Source organism: Talpa occidentalis, unplaced genomic scaffold (assembly GCF_014898055.3).
Source record: "Talpa occidentalis isolate TD23 unplaced genomic scaffold, MPIMG_talOcc4v2.1 talOcc4.17, whole genome shotgun sequence".
NCBI lineage: Eukaryota > Metazoa > Chordata > Mammalia > Eulipotyphla > Talpidae > Talpa > Talpa occidentalis.
This window is the reverse complement of record NW_023601754.1, coordinates 58,777,639-58,796,932: the sequence shown is the minus strand read 5'-3', so window position 1 is coordinate 58,796,932 and position 19,294 is coordinate 58,777,639. Positions and strand designations below refer to the sequence as shown.

At 39.3% G+C, this 19,294-nt stretch overlaps 2 protein-coding genes across 2 annotated transcripts; both read left to right on the top strand.

Annotated features, from left to right (window-relative positions):
• The first annotated feature begins 497 nt into the window (after positions 1–497).
• Positions 498–6,273, top strand: OOSP4B (oocyte secreted protein family member 4B). Its single transcript, XM_037518293.2, has 5 exons — positions 498–625; positions 2,658–2,839; positions 3,355–3,452; positions 5,077–5,221; positions 5,962–6,273. The coding sequence occupies exons 1-5, from the start codon at positions 553–555 to the stop codon at positions 6,022–6,024; spliced, it is 561 nt and encodes a 186-aa protein (XP_037374190.1). The 5' UTR covers positions 498–552; the 3' UTR covers positions 6,025–6,273.
• Positions 6,274–10,762: 4,489 nt separating this feature from the next.
• On the top strand, positions 10,763–18,723 carry OOSP2 (oocyte secreted protein 2). The gene is made up of 5 exons (XM_037518292.2): positions 10,763–10,851; positions 14,711–14,883; positions 15,646–15,749; positions 17,559–17,831; positions 17,935–18,723. The coding sequence occupies exons 1-4, from the start codon at positions 10,776–10,778 to the stop codon at positions 17,800–17,802; spliced, it is 597 nt and encodes a 198-aa protein (XP_037374189.1). The 5' UTR covers positions 10,763–10,775; the 3' UTR covers positions 17,803–17,831; positions 17,935–18,723.
• Positions 18,724–19,294: the final 571 nt, after the last annotated feature.

The following is a 19,294-nucleotide window of genomic DNA, read 5'->3' as shown; positions in this document are numbered from 1 at the left end:
TAAACGCACGAGAAGGTGCTCAAATCTCCTTAAACATTGGGGAATTTAAAGTGGAACCACAAGAGGTCGGATCACAAGTGTCTCCTGTGGCGGCTCCTCATGCTCATTAAATCTTGAAAGCCCTTGTTCCTTATCTAAGTATCATGGATCTTACAGGTATTAGGACATCACCCAGATATATTCATACCCCTAGAGAGGTACAATTGTTAGCTTTATTTGCACCATAATTTTTTGAAGGTCAGCTGCCCCAGATGGAGACTGTGTTAAGAGAAATACTTCTCAAATTGAATATGCGTTTGAACTATCTGGTGATGGATTCTGTGAATCTAGGGCAGGGCCTGATATTGTGCATCTAACAAGCTTTCAGATGAAATGATGTAGCTACTGCTGGTCTCTGAATGGACCATCTTTTTAAAAAAGGAGTTGCCAGTGCGACCCAAGTAGAGGGTAATTGCTGGCAGCTGAGTGTAGCCTGAGACTTATAAACACCCAAGAAAGCCCCAGCCCCCGCCATTTCCTGCTCCTGGGATCTCTGTCTTGGAGACTGGAGAGATGAAGGCCTCGGTGCTCTTAGGAGGGACCCTCCTTTTTTTGTTCTTTTGGAATTCTTCTGAGTTCGAACAAGGTATGAATAAGAAATATCTTAGGAGGGTGGTAATTTGAAGCAGCCAGAGTGTTCTCTAAAGTGCTACCGCGTAAAGGCCTGGCTGATAAGTACATATATTTACTCCACCATCAACTCACAGCTCGGGGTGTCTGTAGTCCACTACCCTCGCTTTTTAAAAAGTGGGCATGTTTATCAGGTAAATACTTAGAGTTGGGGTAACTAAATCATTTGGAATGTCTTTTTAATTTGAGAAATCGCCATACTGACTTCCATTAACAGCAAGCCCACCAGTAGTGACGAGCAGTGTATAAAGTTCCCTGCTTGCCACATCTTCTCCAATCCTTTCTAGATAGTGACCATTCTCACGAATATGAGGGGCTGTAGCATTGCTTTGATTTGCATCTCTCTAGTAAAATGTGGGCATGTTTCGTGGGCTTGCTGGCCGTCTGTATGTCCTTTCTGGAAAAGTCTATTCAGATCCTTCTCCCATTTTTAACTGGGTTGCTGGGGTTTTGTTTTGTTTTTCATTGTTAGCTTTATTTTCACCGTAATTTTTTAAAGGTCAGCTGGCCCAGACACTATGCAGAGACTATAGAGAAAATGAAGTAAATAAAAAAAATTTGAACTACAAAACCAATTAGTGTTTACAGAGGGAAGGAAGGAGGGAGCTGGGAAATTGGGGCAAAACGAACAAGGCTTTGGTGAAGGAGAGAACTGGACTTTTCATGGTGCACTTACTGTATGTAGTAATGCCCGTGTTGAGTCTCAGTGATGCACACTTGAAACATGTTATAATGCTATCTTACTCCAATAAAAAAATAAAAAACTGGGGCATAGTTATAACTACTTCCCTGTGTAGGCTGAATTCAGTGTTTTTTTTGTAAGCCCATGTGAGGGTCTTTACAGGTTTTATTTGATCTTCTGTCAATACCTCTCTTCTAATGACTAGACCCATGGTTCTTCTATAACTGGGGCTCATATAATTTGAGACCCAGGAAAAGAAAGGGCTGCCCTACTTAGTGATCGCTGGGTGTCTTATCTGTGGTTCCTGAAAGACAGACTGAAATGACATAGGGAATGAGTAATTGAATTTGGATGGTTCTGTCACCTCCTCTATCCACTGAGGCTCTAGCAACAGTCAACCCAGCCTTGTTGCCTCTTAGTTGGGTGACCTGAGGCAAGTGATTTGAAGTCACCAGGGAGGAATAATTAAGGATGTACTGACCTCGAAGACCATGAGTCAGCTCGAACCCAAGTGTTACTATTACCTTAAGTAATACCCTGAGTGGAAACCTGATTGTCTCAGCATCCAGTGCCAGCCTAACATCCACTGTTCCTGCTGTTGGTCCGGAAAGCAGTTTCTGGGTTCCACTCTATTTCAGTGACCACATATTGGAGCAGTGGGGTGGTTTTACATTCCAAGGGACATGGCAACATCTAGAAGCTTTTCTGGTGGTCACATTGAAGGTGCTACTGGTGTCCAGTGGATGGAAGTTGGGAATCTTGCTACACATTCTAGAATGTACAACCTACAACAACAAAATCTGGCCCAAATATCAATAGTGTTGAGAGGTTCACCCTAGTTTTAATTCATCTAGAAGCACTTTAAGGCAGTTATTTGTGAGACCTCTTCCAAGTCGCATTAAAACGAAACCTGAAACCAGGTGAAACCAGTGCTGTTTCATAGAATCTTGATTCTTACAACTGAAGCTAATGACTTCTGCTTCCAGTGGGCTCAGTGAGCAGGGCCAAATCTCAGATCATCTGCCATCACTTTTTTTATAATTAGATCTAGGTTCTCTGGAATGAGTCATTCCATTATACTTCTGTCTGGAGACACGTTTTTATGCTAATATTTTAATCAGTGTGCAAGACAAAAGGAATGTAAAGCCTCCATTTATTACCTGCTAATGATAGTGTTGGATATACTGGATTAAATAGAGCATTTTATTAAATGAAACCTGCTTTTAAATTTAAAAGACAGTTACTGGAAAATGTGAAAGTGCAGGTGGGACTTGCATTGTATTTCATCTTCGCATTTATTCCTCAGCGGTGATTTCCGCCTGCTCCGATGACTGGCTGGTGGTCAGAATGAAAAGGCGGCCTTTTGGGAATGACACAGAAGTTAAAGTTGGTGAAATACACCTGGGAAATAACTGTCCTGTGACAAAGATGCTGTTGTCGAACTATGAGTTTTCTTATTCTGTCATTAATTGTGGGATCAAGAAAATTGTAAGTGCCCCAACGATTTCCCCTAAAACTACATTTTTTTTTTTTTCAGGGGCTCTGTAGTATCAACAATTCTTCCTTTTAAATTTTCAAGCTCATTCATATTTTTATATCCTCAGTGATCAACTTTTTATCATAGAGAGATCAATTCTCTATAGATGTCCATTATTTACATATTGGGGGATTACAAATAAGGGGCTCAATCCTCTGACTCAATCTGATGTTAGGTTTTAATATTCTGGAGTGCTGGGTGTGGATATATATGAAGGCAAGTATGTTAAATAATCCTGGAGACCTAAGAGGCCTTCCCATCCCCCATCTGGTGCTGTAGATGGGGCTGAAGAGGCTCAATGATGAGAGGAAAAGGGAGAATAAAGTGTTTATCACTCAAATCCATTATTTTACTTCTGTTAAGTGCCATTTTCAGATTTCCCTTTAAGTTGAAACAGATTCTATTCGAATCATTAAACCATCAAAATAATTTCATGGCTTTTCCTACTAAACCACTACTGTTTCAGGTGTTCCAAGAGAGTGATGCTGTCATATTGTCCAAGCTCCATTATAAGCCAACGTTGCAGACCGCCTATGAATTTGAGGTGCTTTGCTTTGTGAAGAGGTACGTGTAGCCAACTCTCCCCCTTGCACATTTTTAAGTGTCTCCTTTGGCTGATAGAGGTTTTCATTGAGGCAATTTCTAAAATTTCTTTAATTCTTATTAAAGTTTTCAAATACACAGAAGAATTGTACATATTTTTAATTAGGGATAAGTATTTCTCTAAAGCTCTTTCTTTAAAGTAAAATCTTTAAGGTGAAATATATAGTTAAATGTGTAGCCTCACTGACAAATACATGTAGCTATGCAATGTAAGACCCTATGAATGGTAACTTCAGAGAGTTCCTCCCATAGCAAACAGGCTAATGTTTTTGTTGGTCTATCTAAATTCATGGGGAAATATGCAAAAATTGAATAAAAATTATTACCCCTTCATATATAAACACTGAAGCTGAGTCATTCTCCTGGAACTGCCTATATTGACTTTGGGGGAGAAGAAGGGAAAGAAACAGCAGGAAGTAAACTTGGCAACTCTTCAAAACAGGGTAGTGAGGAACTGCGAGGGTAATTTAAAGGTGGTAGCATAGAATTGCTCCTTAATTTGCTGGGAAATCTCTCTTTTAACAAGCCAAGAGTATGGTGGTTAGAATCTTTTATATACATTGATAAAAATTTGGGTCTCTGACCCATTTTAAATGTAAGAGATATGGTTGTATGGTCTGGTTGTAGCTGATTTGGTGGTTGACAATCTCTTCAACCTAGATAGAATACTTGTCATACTCAACAGTCAGTTTGCAGCAACTCTAACTTTAGAAGTCTAGTTTGCAGCAACTTTAACTTTAGAAGTCTAATTCTGAATTAATAGACAACATCCTATTTAAGATCCCATTATAACTTTTTTTTTAAAAAAAGTACATTTTTTCTATGGTAATACCATTGGTTTACATTGTTAGTATTTTGGGAGTAAAAGTCCTCCTTCAGGTGCAGTCTCTATAGCACACCCACCACCAAGGTACCCACCGTCCTCCACCACAGTCCATTGTGCTTTTTCCCCACCCAGTTCTCTCTCCTCTCCCTTGGGATGCTTCAGATCTTTGGGCAGCTTTCAAAGATGGGCTTTATTTTATTTTTCCTTTTATTCTTTTTTATTTTTATATTCCCCATACAATTGCACTCCCCTTATTTTGGGCCCAATACCTCCCCCCCGCCCCCCGCCCCATAGTGTGTCTCTGGTTTATAGTTGTTTGTTGATTTTGATTTTTTTCTTTCTTACAGTTATTCTCAAAGATTGGTTTTAAAGTTTGTCTTTGACCCTTGGTTTGCTTTCTCTCTAGTCCACACATAAGTGAGACCATCCAATACTTCTTTCTCCTTCTGGCTTATTTCACTTAGCATATTACCTTCCAGCTCCATCCAAGTTGCCACAAATGGCCTGAGTTTATCTCGTTGACCGTTTGATCATCTGTGTAGGGGCACCTAGGTGGTTTCCATAGCTTGGCTATGGAATAGCCAATAGTTCATTGCAAACTTTTAATTAACATTTACTGAGCTAATTTTCCTTTTCCCCAAGCTATCTACTTTGGGTTTCTGTCACTTATAACTAATATAAATCTAATATATTCATATTTTTCCTGCAAAGAATTGCATAGCTACCAATCTTTTATATATTTTTTAATTCTACTTTTAGACTTTTCATCCCATCTCTGTTGCCATTTGGAATGAATGGGCATGATGTCAATACTGTGGGCAACAGATCTCAAGGAAGAGAAAGGCAGCAGCCACCAGCTGCTTCACAAGATAACTGTGAACCCAGCCTTGGTGCTGTGAGTAAGGTGAGAAAACCTAGGTTGTCTGTCACTTCATGACCAACTATTTGCTATGTGTAACTTGTGAGGGAAGTAAGGTAAACCCCTATGTGTATACTGTTGCTCTGGTTTTCGGCTGAAGCCTGTTGCTTTGCAGCATGTGCACTCAGTTTTCTTACTAGTTGCTCGTAAACATGAGCAGATTCCACAGGGGTCAGTTCTCTTAGCTTTTGTCTTGGGTACTAAATTGTTTCAATACAGCCTGTGACAAAGTGAAATGTTTGTCACAGGAGTCCCATTTGGGATCTCCAATATCAAGCTAATCCCTACAGAGAAATACGTGGAGTTCTATATGCCCAAGAAAAAATGAACTTAATTCAGAGACATTTACCATAAGCTAATAAGCTCAGTAGAAACATCTTATTTAAAAGGGTACAGTAAACCTTCTGCCATAGACAGTGACTTTGAATTTGACATCTCATGAAGGAGCTTTCTTCTAGAGATCTGATAACCATGTACAATCAAAGTTGACAGTGCTATCAACACTGATGTCCATTGTTTTGGAAAAGTGATCTAGACAATACTTGGATGTTAGTCATTTCTGTTATCTGATCTAGTTGAGGTAGTTGTATAATGGTATAGATTACATCTGAAGGTAGACATTTGGTTACTTTTAGTTTGGCACCCATCAATTCTCTGAAGAATTAGGTAAGAGTTACAGGTAAGCAGCAATTAACTGTTTCCTCTCTTTCATTCCTATCCTACAGAAACAGTTCACCACAAGTTACTGCAACAATAATGCCTATGTCGTGAGTTGCTCTTCTCCTTAAAACACAGGAGCAAGTGGTCCATTCTGTGTGGGAGCCAGTTTCAGTGATACACTATTCTGTTGGCCAAAGATGGGTAGCAATACCTGTTACCTGTTTAAATACCTTCTGGAATTCTGGAGAGTGCATATCTATGACATTTAAACTTCTAAATGAGTTAAAGTGTAATTGCCACTCTTTGAGAAGTCAAATTTGTAATAAAGCTGCTAACAAAGTTTTTTGTATTCTGCATATATATATACTCTTCTAACAGATTCAACAAGCTTTAACCTTTACCCACTCTCTAACTATTAGTGTCTCATAGGGAAGATTCAGGGGAATAGATTTCACTTTCTTTCACAATCCATGTAAAAAGGGGAAAGAATGTATGTTCTCTGTGGATTTGCTTCAACAACTTAAAGACTTCCCATGAGCCTTGGCTTATTATAATCCTTTTCCATTTTTTGGTAATAATGTCCTACAAGGAAGTATTTAAATTTCGATTTGCGATTGTGCATATGTCCTTCCTATCTTGATGAAGTGGATATCTGGGAATAAGATTCCAGTTGCTTTGGGGTGTAATTCTGAGTGTTGGAGACTTCTAAGTCACACCAACACACCACCCAGCCCTGCCTGCACTCACAGACTAGCAGGGCGACCGGAGTTTTCCTAGTGGACCAGATCACTTACTCTTCAATGTTCCTGAACTAATTAAAATGAAATGCACACCTATTCAGATTATCTTTTTAAAAGTTTCCCCAAAACACTAAAAATGGACCTACCATATGACCCAGCAATTCCATTTCTAGTTATCTACCCAAAGAATACAAAAACACTAATTCAAAAGGAAACCTGCACTCCTACTTATTGTCGCACTATTTACAACAGCCAAGCTATGGAAATAACCTAAATACCTCAATACAGATGAATGGATCGAGAAGATGTAGTGTATGTACACAATGGAATATTAGCAATCAAAAAGATACTCATGCCATTTGCAGACACATGGAACTGGAAGGGGTTATGCTGAAATGTCAGAAGGAGGAAGAGAAATACTGGATGGTTTCACTTATATGTGGGATATAGAGAACACAAAATTAAAGGTCAGGTAAACCTTGACAGCTGACCAGAGATCGGGGGCATCTAGAATGGGAGGGGGATGGGAGAGCACAATGGCCTATGACGAAGGCTACCAGAAGAGGGATGTGGTGGGAGGGGCATCCAATGGGGGATTACTGGCCTACATTTGTAGAGGTATAAGCTTATACCCCTAAGACATGTGATGTAAATCAACAATAAATATAACCTTACCCCAAAAAAGGTGTTAGAACAGATTGGATCATAGACTTGACAGAAGTTTTCTAATTCTTTTCAGAATTTAATATGTATCTGGAAGTGAAACTGCCTTTGAATGTACCATTCAAGAGCTGGTAACACATTCGTGGTGAGCCTGAACCGGAGGCTGCCCTCCACACGTACGTGTACGCACACAGATGTTCTCATTCAAAAGGGAAGGTCAACACAGGAGAAATGCTGTGCTTTCAAAAATGAACAATGTAAGAAAAAGATGCTTCCAGCTATTCATAAAAAGAAAAGAGACTATATCTTAAAATGTTAATAGGTATTATTGGGTTGATTAGGTTGTGGGTATTTTTGTTTATGGCTTGTGCATTTCTGTGTTAGCAAATCTGACAATGAATATACATAATTTTGCAATATAAAATTTTTCCTTTAAAAAAGACAAGGAAGGCTGGTATTCTCTCATGGGAATCACCAGTATTTTGGGGCAGACTTGTTTTATGTCTAGATTCTGTGTTTCCGAGCGAGAGAAGAACACACTGATGATGGATGCAAAAATATATGGGGGAAAATTCCTTTCTCCATTTCTTTGGATGCAGAATTTATTCTTGGTAAAAGTGAATGCAGACACTTCTTTTCTCTCTCCAGCTAGAAGAGGATGTCTTTATATTCTCCCAGAATGGAAAAATATTTAAACAATTTGGGTCATCTAGAAATGTTGCATGATATAATTGAGCTGCAGGTCTTGGTCAGCTAACAGATACGCGAACATACTGAGCTTTCAGAATTACCGAGGCCAGAGCAGAAGGTTTAAAGATGCCTGTTTTGAAATAAAAGTGGCATAAAGTCTGCCATCCTACATGGGTGCTCTTTACTACACCTTCAAAGTTGAAAGCTGTGTTTCAACAGTGTTTTCATAGTTCTGCACAAGGCTTAAAACTCTTAAAAAAAGTGGGGAAAACATCACAGAACATGCTCAGAGGTGCCTCCGTAGGAGACTTGGTTGCTTGGGCACCTGTTACCTCTACCCTTCATTTAATCAGAACCTGTGCTTTCCATTGGTCTAACAATGGGGGGCAAGGAGCATGCTGGAGGCTCAAAGGGGGCTGTTGGAGCTGCAGCAGTGATGTCATGGCAGCAGCTGAGTGTGCTAAGAAGGTTGCATTTTCATTTCCCTAATGACTCTTGACTCTGCAGCAGAGGAGATAAGACCTCTGTGCTGTTAGAAAGATTCCTCCTCATTCTGTGGATTAGGTTTGCTTTACCAGGTGTGAATAAGAGCCTATAGATGAGTGGGGTGATTCAAAATGATGTGATGGCTTTAAAAATGTGAAAATATTTCCTTTTAGGGCTTGCCAATGTGCTTTACCCTGACTGTAAACTGGGAGTTGGTTTTATCATAGTGGGGATCCCCCTCCGCCTCCCCTTATGGGGATCCCCCTCCGCCTCCCCTTATGGCTCCCTAAGATGCTGGTATTATTTTCATATTTTATGAACAAATCAGAAAGGACTTAGGTTGTGGCTGATTCTCCTTTGTCATCCTTCTCATACCTAGACCCATGCTTGTCATAGCATGTAGGTGACTGCATTTAAGAGGTGAGTTTCTTATGAGGAGAGACTGCTGGCCTTGAGGGCTGAGATATGCAGGCTTCCTTGACTCTGGCTATAGCGACTGAAGGTTGGAATGATTCGTAAAGAGAACAACAGCTGCGTTTGATTTGGAGCACTTCATTTAGGTAAAATGGAGAGATCAGAAACTATACATGGTCTTTACTCACAAAGGGTTTACAGACCAAATGGAGAAATAAGAAATTCACATATCAGTTTCAAACAGAAGGAAACAGACATGCTTAAGTGGCTTAAAAAAGAAACACAAAAAATGATACTGAAATGCTGCCTTAGAATTGTTAACACTTAGACAGGTCTTAAAACTTGGATAACATTTGGATAACACAGAAATTAGGGACTATTCCAGGTGAACCAGCAAAAATATATTGGTATCAACTTATTGACCACCCAGACATTTATTTAGCTTTAGCTTATTGACTTTGCAGAATGGCTGATAAATTCGATACAGGTAAAGATCAGAGAGCATTTTAAAAAGAACAAAAGAATCACATCATCATCAAGGGAAAATAGGAAGAGTCTGGAAGCAAGAAGGCCTGTTCAGATGGAACCAAGTAAACTGCAATTCAATACAGGCATTGCTGGTAGTCAGCAGTGGGTTTGAAAGGGCGCCCTGCCAGACTCTACTGGTTGAAAATTTTCTGTCATATTTATTTGCTGAATTTCCTGGGATGAGATGCTTGAGTTTCTGTGCCTCATCTGAACCTTTACACTCTTCGAAAGGAGTCCATTCCTGCTGGCAAGTGGATGTTATCCCCATAAGATTCACTTTGGTGCGCACCTGATCCTCTTTCTACAAAAGAAACACTACCTTCAATTATTACATCAATGATCTATAATTTGTACTAATTTTCTAATTTGTACACATTTCTAAATTGGCAAAAGAAAGTGAACAAAGAGATTTTCCTCTTTGGGTCTGTGTAATTAGAAGCTCATACACTAAAGAATCTTTTATTTGTATTAAAGATAAATGAGTTTTCCTCTTCTTGTTCTTTACTAATCAGTTCAGTTCAAAAGCTAATAGAGTTGAGCCAATAGAGTTTGAAGTAACTATTCCGGCCAAAACTGGGTGTGTAGATTCTACTGGGATTAGAACAGTGTCAACGCTATCATGTGGTATAAATACAGACCCACACCCCACAAATAATGTCATTCCTGTCAATATCACTTTGGTATTACGTTGATGAGAAAAATTTGATCTTCATCGATGTTGAAAAAACAATGTTGTTCAAGAATCCACTTTCATTATATGTCATTTTGCTTGAAGTTGCACTTTCCATGAAGGGATCAAAATGTTAAGGACTTACTGTTCAAACACAAATATCTCTCCATCCATCCTTGTATACATGTAAAATATATGTGTGTTATATATGCATACACACACATATACTTTCTTATGTTAAAAGCACATAAGTGAGCATAATTATGAAGCTCAACCTGACTGGAGCAACTAAAAATGTATGGAAGAATCAACAGAGATGGATTTGTGGATTCTTGATGTCAAGAAAGTTTCCTGTGGGCCTCTGTCTCCTTCTAGTGATTTATGTTCCAGGTCAAGTCACTTAATCATCTCTGCTGCTGATACTTCCAGCCAAACCCACAGAAATGAAGAAATCGCTATTTTTTAAATTCAAATATGTATGATTTAAACTAATTGAGCACGTTAGGTGGAATGCCCCACACCTGAACTTTACCTGGTGAAAAGAAGTTTCCTGCCATTTAGCCTTGATTGGAAGTGTCGAGTAGAAATGAAGCAGGAAATAGAGGCAGCTGAGCGGGGGACACCATATAAAATCACTTTGACCAGTTGCCACTTGCTTTCCCAAAAAGTTGTTTGGGAGGCCAGCGCCATGAAGGTGTCTATGGCTTTAGAGGTCTTGATTCTCCTTGTTGCCTTGACTTGGTCTCATGCTGAGAAAATCTATGGTAAATGATCAGTTTTAGAGAAAGCTTCCTTGGATGAGTTACTCATAATGATTTCTTTGCATGCAGGTGATCTGATCTTACACTTCACTAGGAGAGAAATATTTCCGAGCCAGTAAACGTGAGTCCACATGCTGAAGACACATCTTCTCTTTGCACCTAAATGTCTGAGTTCTTTCTTCCTCCTGTGTTGTGAGCTTCTCTCTATCACAACCCTCATTTGTAGGTCCCCAGAAATAGTTCTTGGCTTTGTGTGGGGCACCCTGTCAAACCGACTGCTGACTACCAGCAATTGACTGTATTGAATTGCAGTTTACTTGGTTCCATCTTAACTGGCCTTCTTGCTTCCAGACTCTTCCTGCTTCCCCTGGATGATAATGTGACTCTTCTGTTCTTTTTAAAACGCTGTCTGACCTTTACCCGCGTCAAATTATCAACCATTCTGCAATTCCAGTAGGATAAAGCTAAACAAATATCTGGGTTGTTGATAAGTTGATACCAATATATTTTTGCTGTTTTACCTGATTTTTGCTGTTTTACTCTAATTTCTGTTATCCAAATGATTACCAGTTTCAAGACCTGCCTAAATGTCAACTATTCTAAGGCAGCATTTCCATAGTGTGTGTGTGTGTGTGTGTGTGTGTGTGTGTTTGTGTTTGAGGTCACTTAGACATGTCTGCTTCCTTCTTTTTGAGGTGGGGCCTTTTCTGGGGATCTGACATGGGAAAATTCCTAGTTCTCTATTTGGCCTGTAAACCCTTTGTGAGTAAAGACCACGTATAGTTTCTGATTTTTCTGTCTTACCTAATGTGAATCTTTCTGAATGCTTAGATTAGTGCAGTAGCAGTAAATTGCTGCCATTTCAATCATTTTAATTCGGCACAGGTGGAGAAAGCAGTGACCTGAGATTCTGGAGAAATCTATCTAGGTGGGTGAGGGGCATCCAGGCCTGGCTCTGGCCCATGAGCTTGAGTGTAAGGAAGATTGTTTCAATTAATATATATAGGATCTATACATGTGCCTCAGGCTTCTTTTTTTATATTAAATGATTTCTAGTTATTTGAGACTCAACCTTAGAATGTGAAATTGAAACTTGACTCCAATATTAGGAGGAATAAAAGCCGTGAAGTCAGAGGTATGACCTCAACCATTTATCCTTTGAATTTATCTTTAATCCCAGCTATTGGTTGGAGCCTTTCTCCTCTAGGAACTATTCTTCTATAATTTTATCTAGGTGATGTTAGAACAACCTCTCAAGCACACGAGGGAAGTTATTCAGAGGTTATAATCATAGATGTGGGAAACACATGCCTTCTTCAACATCACTTTTCCCCCAAACAGCACCCTGGGTTTTTTTTTTTTTTTTTTTTTTGTTATTGTTCACCTTCTTGAGAGGGATTTATCTGTAAAGATCAAGAACTTTCAGACTCAAAAGATTTTGGAGGTTTCTTGCTCATTAGTCATATAAACATTTTTAAAAGATTTATTTATACAAGAACTGGGGTACAGGCCAGATGTACGGGAGGGTGAGAGGATTCCCCAGAGACAGAACCGGGAACAGAACAGGCAGACTGACAAAATACACTGCTGAGGGGAGCAGCAGGCGCGATATGAGAGGTCTTCTGCACCATGTGGGACCCTTGCCAGCAGGCTGTGATCGAACTCACGCTGTAGAGGATGCGGACAGCTTCACAGCACTGTGCTCAACCACCTGCGCCACCAGGGGAGGCCCTACGCATTTTTTTTTTTTAATCTGGAAAGAATTAATTCCTCCAAAGTGTTTCAGAATATCCTGAATATCTCTCAGGACTTACTCTTCTCCATTACTGGCTTGGGATACTTAGTCAAGATTTGAACTACAACCTACTTTTATTATGTCTGACTTACTACTACTTTGCTATGGACACGTAAGTGAGCACCAGTATATAGGGAAGAAGCTAAAAGACAATTAGCTCTACGATATGTGATTGACTTGCCTAGAGTCATGGTAGGCTTACTGTGAGAGTTAGGAAATGCTATAACATTGACAGCACATGGTTGTTTTAAAAAATACTAGCTATTTTTTCCAACAATCACCTGTTGTTAGTTCCTAAAATGTTAAATCCTTTGTCTACAGAGAGATAATTTAATGAGCTCTTGCTATGGAAAAAATCCTTTAGCATTTCCATAATTACCATACAGTGTCAGTTACTATGTAAATCCATGAAAAGTATGGGTCAAGGTCAATTATGTGTATGAGTCATACTTTAATAGTACAGGTAATTTAATTTTTATATATATGTCTCCAATTATAATGTTTGGTGTATAGCGTGTTACCAAGGTGACATTGGCATGAATAGTGGAAAACATCAGTGACAAGCTATCTAGGAAGGAAATCTAATCTTCTAATATTTTTTATGACCATTTCCATGAGTATATGTTTTCTAAAGGCAACTTTTAAGTAAGACTTTAGACTTGGCAGCCCTTATCAATTTATTCGTTATGTCCTTTCTAAGGGAGACAATAACTAGTTATCATATGAGTCAAACTCCGGTTGCTTTGCTTTTTTCTCCTTCCTTTAAAGATGTGCTGCTAGGGGAGATTTATAGAAGTTGATATAAATGCATTATAGTTTATTTCTCCATTCAGTTGGGAGTGATTTGACCTGGAGAATTTTACTCATTCACATTTATTATTACTACTGATACACTTGCAATTTATTGCTTGCTTTTTGTCCCTTTTTTGACTTCCTTTTGGTATTTTTCTCTTGCTCCTTTCTACCTTCTAATTTAGATTCTCTTCCTCCTATTTAACAAACATCTTTAAACACTGAAGTTAATATGTTCTTGTTTTTTTCTGAACAATATAAAGAACCATGAAATTTAACTCTGATCACCCCCTCAGAACCTCTGGCACACTAAGTCACAATCCAGCACGCTTTTCCTACTATTTCTGAAGGGAAAATGAATTCCTTAGAAATAGTGGTTATTGATTCACTGACAATTTCAACATAGAGGGTAAAAATGGATTTCCCATAAAACTTGCCTATGTTTTCCCCCTTCAGACAGTCATCGCCTCTGTGGCCATGACTGTTTCTGCTTCTGGCTGCTCTGTATGTGGATTCTTCTATACCTTTCTCCTTCTCCCACTACAAATAATATTATGGAGGCTGCATCACCCTATTCTAATGTATTGTAATTTTTTCTGTCCCCTATATGTGGGCCTCACTGGAATTTAATTTCATTGAGAGGAGGCAGGGGGCTGTAAGATTATGTTTTTCTCATTCTTTTTTTTTTTTTTTTTTTTTTAATAGAGGCATGCTTTATTTATTTATTTGTTTGTTTTGTTTTTGTTTATACATGCACTGGGCACAGTCAGAAGCGCGGGAGGGTGAGAGAATTCACCAGAGCCAGAGCGGGGAGCAGAGCAGGCAGAAGGACTGAAGTACACTGCTGAGGGGAGCAGCGGGCGGCAGGAGGGGTCTGCGCGCCATGTGGGAACCTCCTCCGGTGGCCGGGGAGCAGCCGGGGATCGAACCGGCGCCGCAGAGGCAGCGGGCAGCTTCGCAACCCAGCGCTCAACCGCTGCGCCACCGGGGAGGCCCTGTTTTTCTCATTCTTATGCATTGATTTTCCTCCCTGTGAAATAATCAAAATCTAATTATTTAAAGGTATAACTGTTTGGGTATTATAATTGTGTGGGTATAACTGTGTGGGTATTTAGAAAAAAATGTCAATAGGAAAACCCTTGGTATGCTATTCTTTAAGTCATGATTACCTTTGTCAGAGAAATGCCAGCATCACAAAGGGCACAGCTGAATATCCTTTGAGTTCTCCCTTGAGACATACACATATCTGATACTTCTCATGATTTTGTTCTGCAGTGAAAATAAGTTGTTCTCTGGACTGGGTGATGGTCTCTGTCAGCCCGTGTGCATACAATCGGTATATACTATCTGAGGAATTATCTCTGGGGAGCGGTTGCCCTGTGACTCGGATACAGACATACATATATGATTTTGTATACTCTGTTCATGACTGTGGCGTCAGAACAAAGGTGAGAATACTGATTACTTATAAAAATTACTTCTAAAAATTTTAAAGACCTTTCTATGCATGGTGCTAAAATTATTATCCAGTTGTTTTTTAAGAAAAAGTTTTGTTCTAGCTACGGTAATTTGTGGGTAGATGACAATCTGGTTTCTTCCTTGTCATTGAACATTGAGCCAGCAGTGTGCAGAACCTCCCAGCACAGCTGTAGAGACTGGTTGGGGAACTGATTCTCAACCATCTTTGGGCTAATAATGTATTTCATGGAAACTTAGCAAGAGCTTAAATTTTATTCAGTGCTTTATAGAGGTCATTAATCCTCTAAATCCACCCTTGCAGATAGCAACAGAAGAGTGTTCTGTAGGGGTGTCCCAGTGTCCTGTAATAAGTGCAATAGCCATTTTTTTAAAGATTTATTTATTTAATACAAGAACCGGGGTACAAGCCAGATGCGCAGGAGGTTGAGAGGATTCACCAGAGACAGAGTGGAGGACAGAACAGGCAGACTGATGAAATACACTGCTGAGGGGAGCAGCGGCAAGACAGGAGAGGTGTGCCTTTGCCATGTGGGACCCTCGCCGGCCAGCCACAATTGAACCGGCGCTGCAGAGGCTGCGGACAGCTTCACAGCGCTGCGCTCAATTGCCTGCGCCACCAGGGGAGGCCTGCAATAGCCATTTTTAAGATCTTGAATGTTCTCTTCTTCCAATGTGTGTAAGCCTCCTCTGTTACTTAAAATACCTTCTCCTTAAACTTTGTGCTCTCCTAGGTCATTTCAGAGTATACTCTCCTTATTCAAACTGAGCTACACTATATTCCTATAAATACACACTGGGACAGTGAGACAATCCCCCTGGAGTGTCTGACCTCTCGGTGAGTCCTCTTGAATATTTTAGCTTCACCTTATCAGCTGCTTCTGCAGAGGCATAGATTATAAAGACTATAAACTCCCTTATAAGCATCATACTGAACAAGCACCACAGGAACATTTGTAAAAGTGTTTTCTTATTTTTAAAAAGATTTTATTTATGCATACAAGAACTGGGGTGTAGGCCAGAGGTGTGGGGGGTGAGAGGATTCACCAGAGACAGAGTGGGGAGCAGAACAGGCAGATTGACTGAAATACACTGCTGAGGGGAGCAGCAGGCAAGACAGGAGAGGTCTGCTGCACCATGTGGGTAGCTCCCTGACTGGGGATTGAACTGAGCCTGCAGTGGATGCCGATAGTGTGATAGTGCTGAGACCTTAACCCCTGTACCACCAAGGAGGCCCTATCTTTATTTTTCAAACGTAATATTCATTTTATAAAAGCAAAGCATGTGTTGAGTTTGCCCGGTCCTAACAATCTAATGTAACTAGGTCATGTTACAGCTTCCTGAACTATAAACCAGCCAGTAAACACTCAAAATCACCTGGATAAGTAAAGAATTATGCATAGAAACTTTCAGTTTTTAGCTTCATAATGCTTCCCCCCACCACATTTTATGATTGTCGCATTAGAGAGTAAATGGCTAAATGTTAAAGAGAAGACCAACCTCTCATTTAAAAAAATCCAAACTCTTAGAGCTGCAAGGAAGGAAGGGCTCATCAGCCCAGTCATTCAATGCACTCTGCTTGTGATTTTGTGGAACTAAGTTTGTTGTTGACTTTCAAAGGGACGCCCACATTTTGAGAACTTTGAGACCAGGAAGAGTGGTACATCCTGACACCCTCTTACCACGTCACTGGAATATATACTTTGAATGTTAATCAATTTGAGTGACCGATGTTGGAAACCACCTGAAAACCACTTGAAAAACAAGAAAACATTTATCCTTGCTTAAGATGTGGAAATAGTTAACATCAAAAATAGTGGCGAGTTTACAGACCAAGAATTTAGAGCTCTGAGCAAATATGCAATATCTTTTAACACAATCAGAGTTTTCTTTTTCTTTGGTATTTTTATTGTTGTATAATATGCATAAAATAAAATCCCCCATTTTTAAGTATAGTTCAGGGGCAGCAAGTGCATTCAGGCCGTGGTGTAACCTTTTCTTGGGGCAAAACCAAGACTGAGGGATTTAATGTCATTTCTAGAAAGCAACTGATTCCTCATAGAAACCAACACTGGAATCTGCACATGCACATGCACAAACACACACCCATACACACAAGCACACGCACAGACCTTTTTCATTCGCATATATTACCCAGGGTTTAGAGTAAAGTCAAAAGTTCTGACTTAATATCCTTGGGTCTTGTCATTGGCTAGCAGATTAATAGCAATGAACAAGCATTCTCATTTTAAGAGTAATTACAATGTTTACAACTTACTTTCCTTAGAAATAGGTAATGAAAAGGCCAACAAAACTGGATACACACACACACACACACACACACACACACATGCCCCTTCTTTATCACTACTACTCTGGGTCTGATTGTTTCACAGATTTTACTTACCATCCTTAGGGTCCATTTTCCTAAGTCTGTTTTTCTGGGCACTCTCCTTGCACCTAGTAGTGAAAGCTTTTAACTCGTCCATTATCCAGACGGCCAGGCTCTATGGCACACTCCTAACTCTGTGTTGAAAATGCCCATGCTATTAAATGGTGGTAAAAGTGGCTCATCCCCAAGTTTAGACTCAGCAAGGCTTGGTACTGAGGATGCCAACCTCTCTGATGTCTGTTTCTCTTTTCTTAGGAAATCAGTGTGGCTTATACCAGTTTCTACAGAGGATGAAATAAAAGTGGATCCCAGTCCTTTTATGACTGACTTTGAGACTACACCAGAGGAGATAGGATTACTAAGTGACTCCCTCGTTAAAGAGAAATGGAAAACTGGAAATGGACTCACAAAATTTGCTAGAAAAACAAAGTTTTTTTCATGCAAAAGAAGTAATTGGTATCAACCATACTTCAGATGTCAGAGTCCCTTAAAATCCTAATTCACTGGAGTTCCTGACATAATGAAGTGGTATTTTTAACATATTTTTAATCATTCGGGGTATGGATTATTCAACTATTAACTTATAAGTAATGCTACCCATTTAAATTTTATTTTCTGTTCTCTGTTGTAGATCCGGCAACATGTTCTCCATGACAACAACTTGATCAATTTCACAGGAGCCTTCAAGAAATATGTTCTAAATTTTTTTTTGTAAAAGTAGAAAATTGTTGTATATAAGGGCCAGATAGTGCATGTTGTACAGAATTTAAGATGTAACATCTTAACTCCCAGGAAAGACAAAGGGCTTTTATGTGAGGATAATTTATCTTGTGTGGGTCCTCCTAATTAGTAATGTTGAGTCCTAAAAATAACTCAGTATACATTCTATTTGAATAATTGTTGTAGAAAGAAGTTAGATTCATTGTATAGAATTTAAGGGATGATTCCCTTCACTGAAATTTGATGTCAGATGTTTCTTTCTCCTTGATTTAATTCTCCTATACTTGAAATGGCTTGTGATGACTCTCCCACACTTGAAATGACTGATTGTGATGATTCTCCCACACTTGAAATGACTGAATTTGTCAAGCATCAAATCATTCTGCCACTTAAGAACAAGCCATTAGTTGATCAAATGTTGCTTATGGTTGTTTACTTACTGCTAGTTGGCAGAACAGTGGTACTCTCTGTCACTCTACTGCTACCCTCATTTGTCAGCAAAAAATGGGACTACTTTGCTCCTACTCAAAACTCTTATCGGCAAAGGGGAACTAAATCCAGCAACTCTGGTATCATAGGGATAATACCAACACGGCAAGCAATGATATTTAATAAATGGATTAAAGCAAGCAAGCCAGGAAAAAGAAATCACTCTGAAAATAGTCTAATGTATTATCCCTTGTGAATAAATGGCTAGAATATCGACTTCCTTCAAATGAAAATTTGTTTTCCTTTTGGAAGTTAGCAACTTGAATTTTGAACTTGATCTTTCATGATCCTAAAAACTAGCCTCCTTGAAAACATCCCTTCTTATAAAAATTAGGTATCTCGCATGCCAGAGGAAGAAATCACTGTGAATCTTCTCTTGACAACAGTTTCTCATAACCTTCCTCTCTGGAATTGAAGAGGTTTCCTTTGTGTGCATTTATTTTGAGGTAGGTACAGATCTTAGTTGCTAAGGCCTTCACATTCTGTCACAATCTTTATACTGTTGTCCAAGGTGGGTACTATGATTTTAAATTTGCAAATGTGATAACTGAAGAGCTTTAGTAACTTCCTTTCAGCACTCTTTCTGCAGCTCTAAATTTAAAGCAAGCATGTTGAAATGAACTACTTTTCTTTTTCACTTCCTCCTGTTTCTTCCTCTTTTTCTCTTAAGCAGTTTTTTAAGTAGTGTTTTTTAACTGAGGGACATTGGCTCGCAACATTGTATACAACTTAGGGGTATATAGGTTTATATCCCCTCAGATGTCCAGGATGACCCCACAGCC

What these genes read in the sequence shown, in the direction of transcription:
- OOSP4B (XM_037518293.2), top strand. Translation starts at nt 553, where the DNA reads ATGAAGGCCTCGGTGCTCTTAGGAGGGACCCTCCTTTTTTTGTTCTTT. An exon ending in TTCTTCTGAGTTCGAACAAG is followed by an intron (nt 626 to 2,657) that starts GTATGAATAAGA and finishes TTTATTCCTCAG; the next exon opens with CGGTGATTTCCGCCTGCTCC. An exon ending in GTGCTTTGCTTTGTGAAGAG is followed by an intron (nt 3,453 to 5,076) that starts GTACGTGTAGCC and finishes TTCTACTTTTAG; the next exon opens with ACTTTTCATCCCATCTCTGT.
- OOSP2 (XM_037518292.2), top strand. Translation starts at nt 10,776, where the DNA reads ATGAAGGTGTCTATGGCTTTAGAGGTCTTGATTCTCCTTGTTGCCTTG. An exon ending in ACTGTGGCGTCAGAACAAAG is followed by an intron (nt 14,884 to 15,645) that starts GTGAGAATACTG and finishes GTGCTCTCCTAG; the next exon opens with GTCATTTCAGAGTATACTCT. An exon ending in CTGGAGTGTCTGACCTCTCG is followed by an intron (nt 15,750 to 17,558) that starts GTGAGTCCTCTT and finishes CTCTTTTCTTAG; the next exon opens with GAAATCAGTGTGGCTTATAC.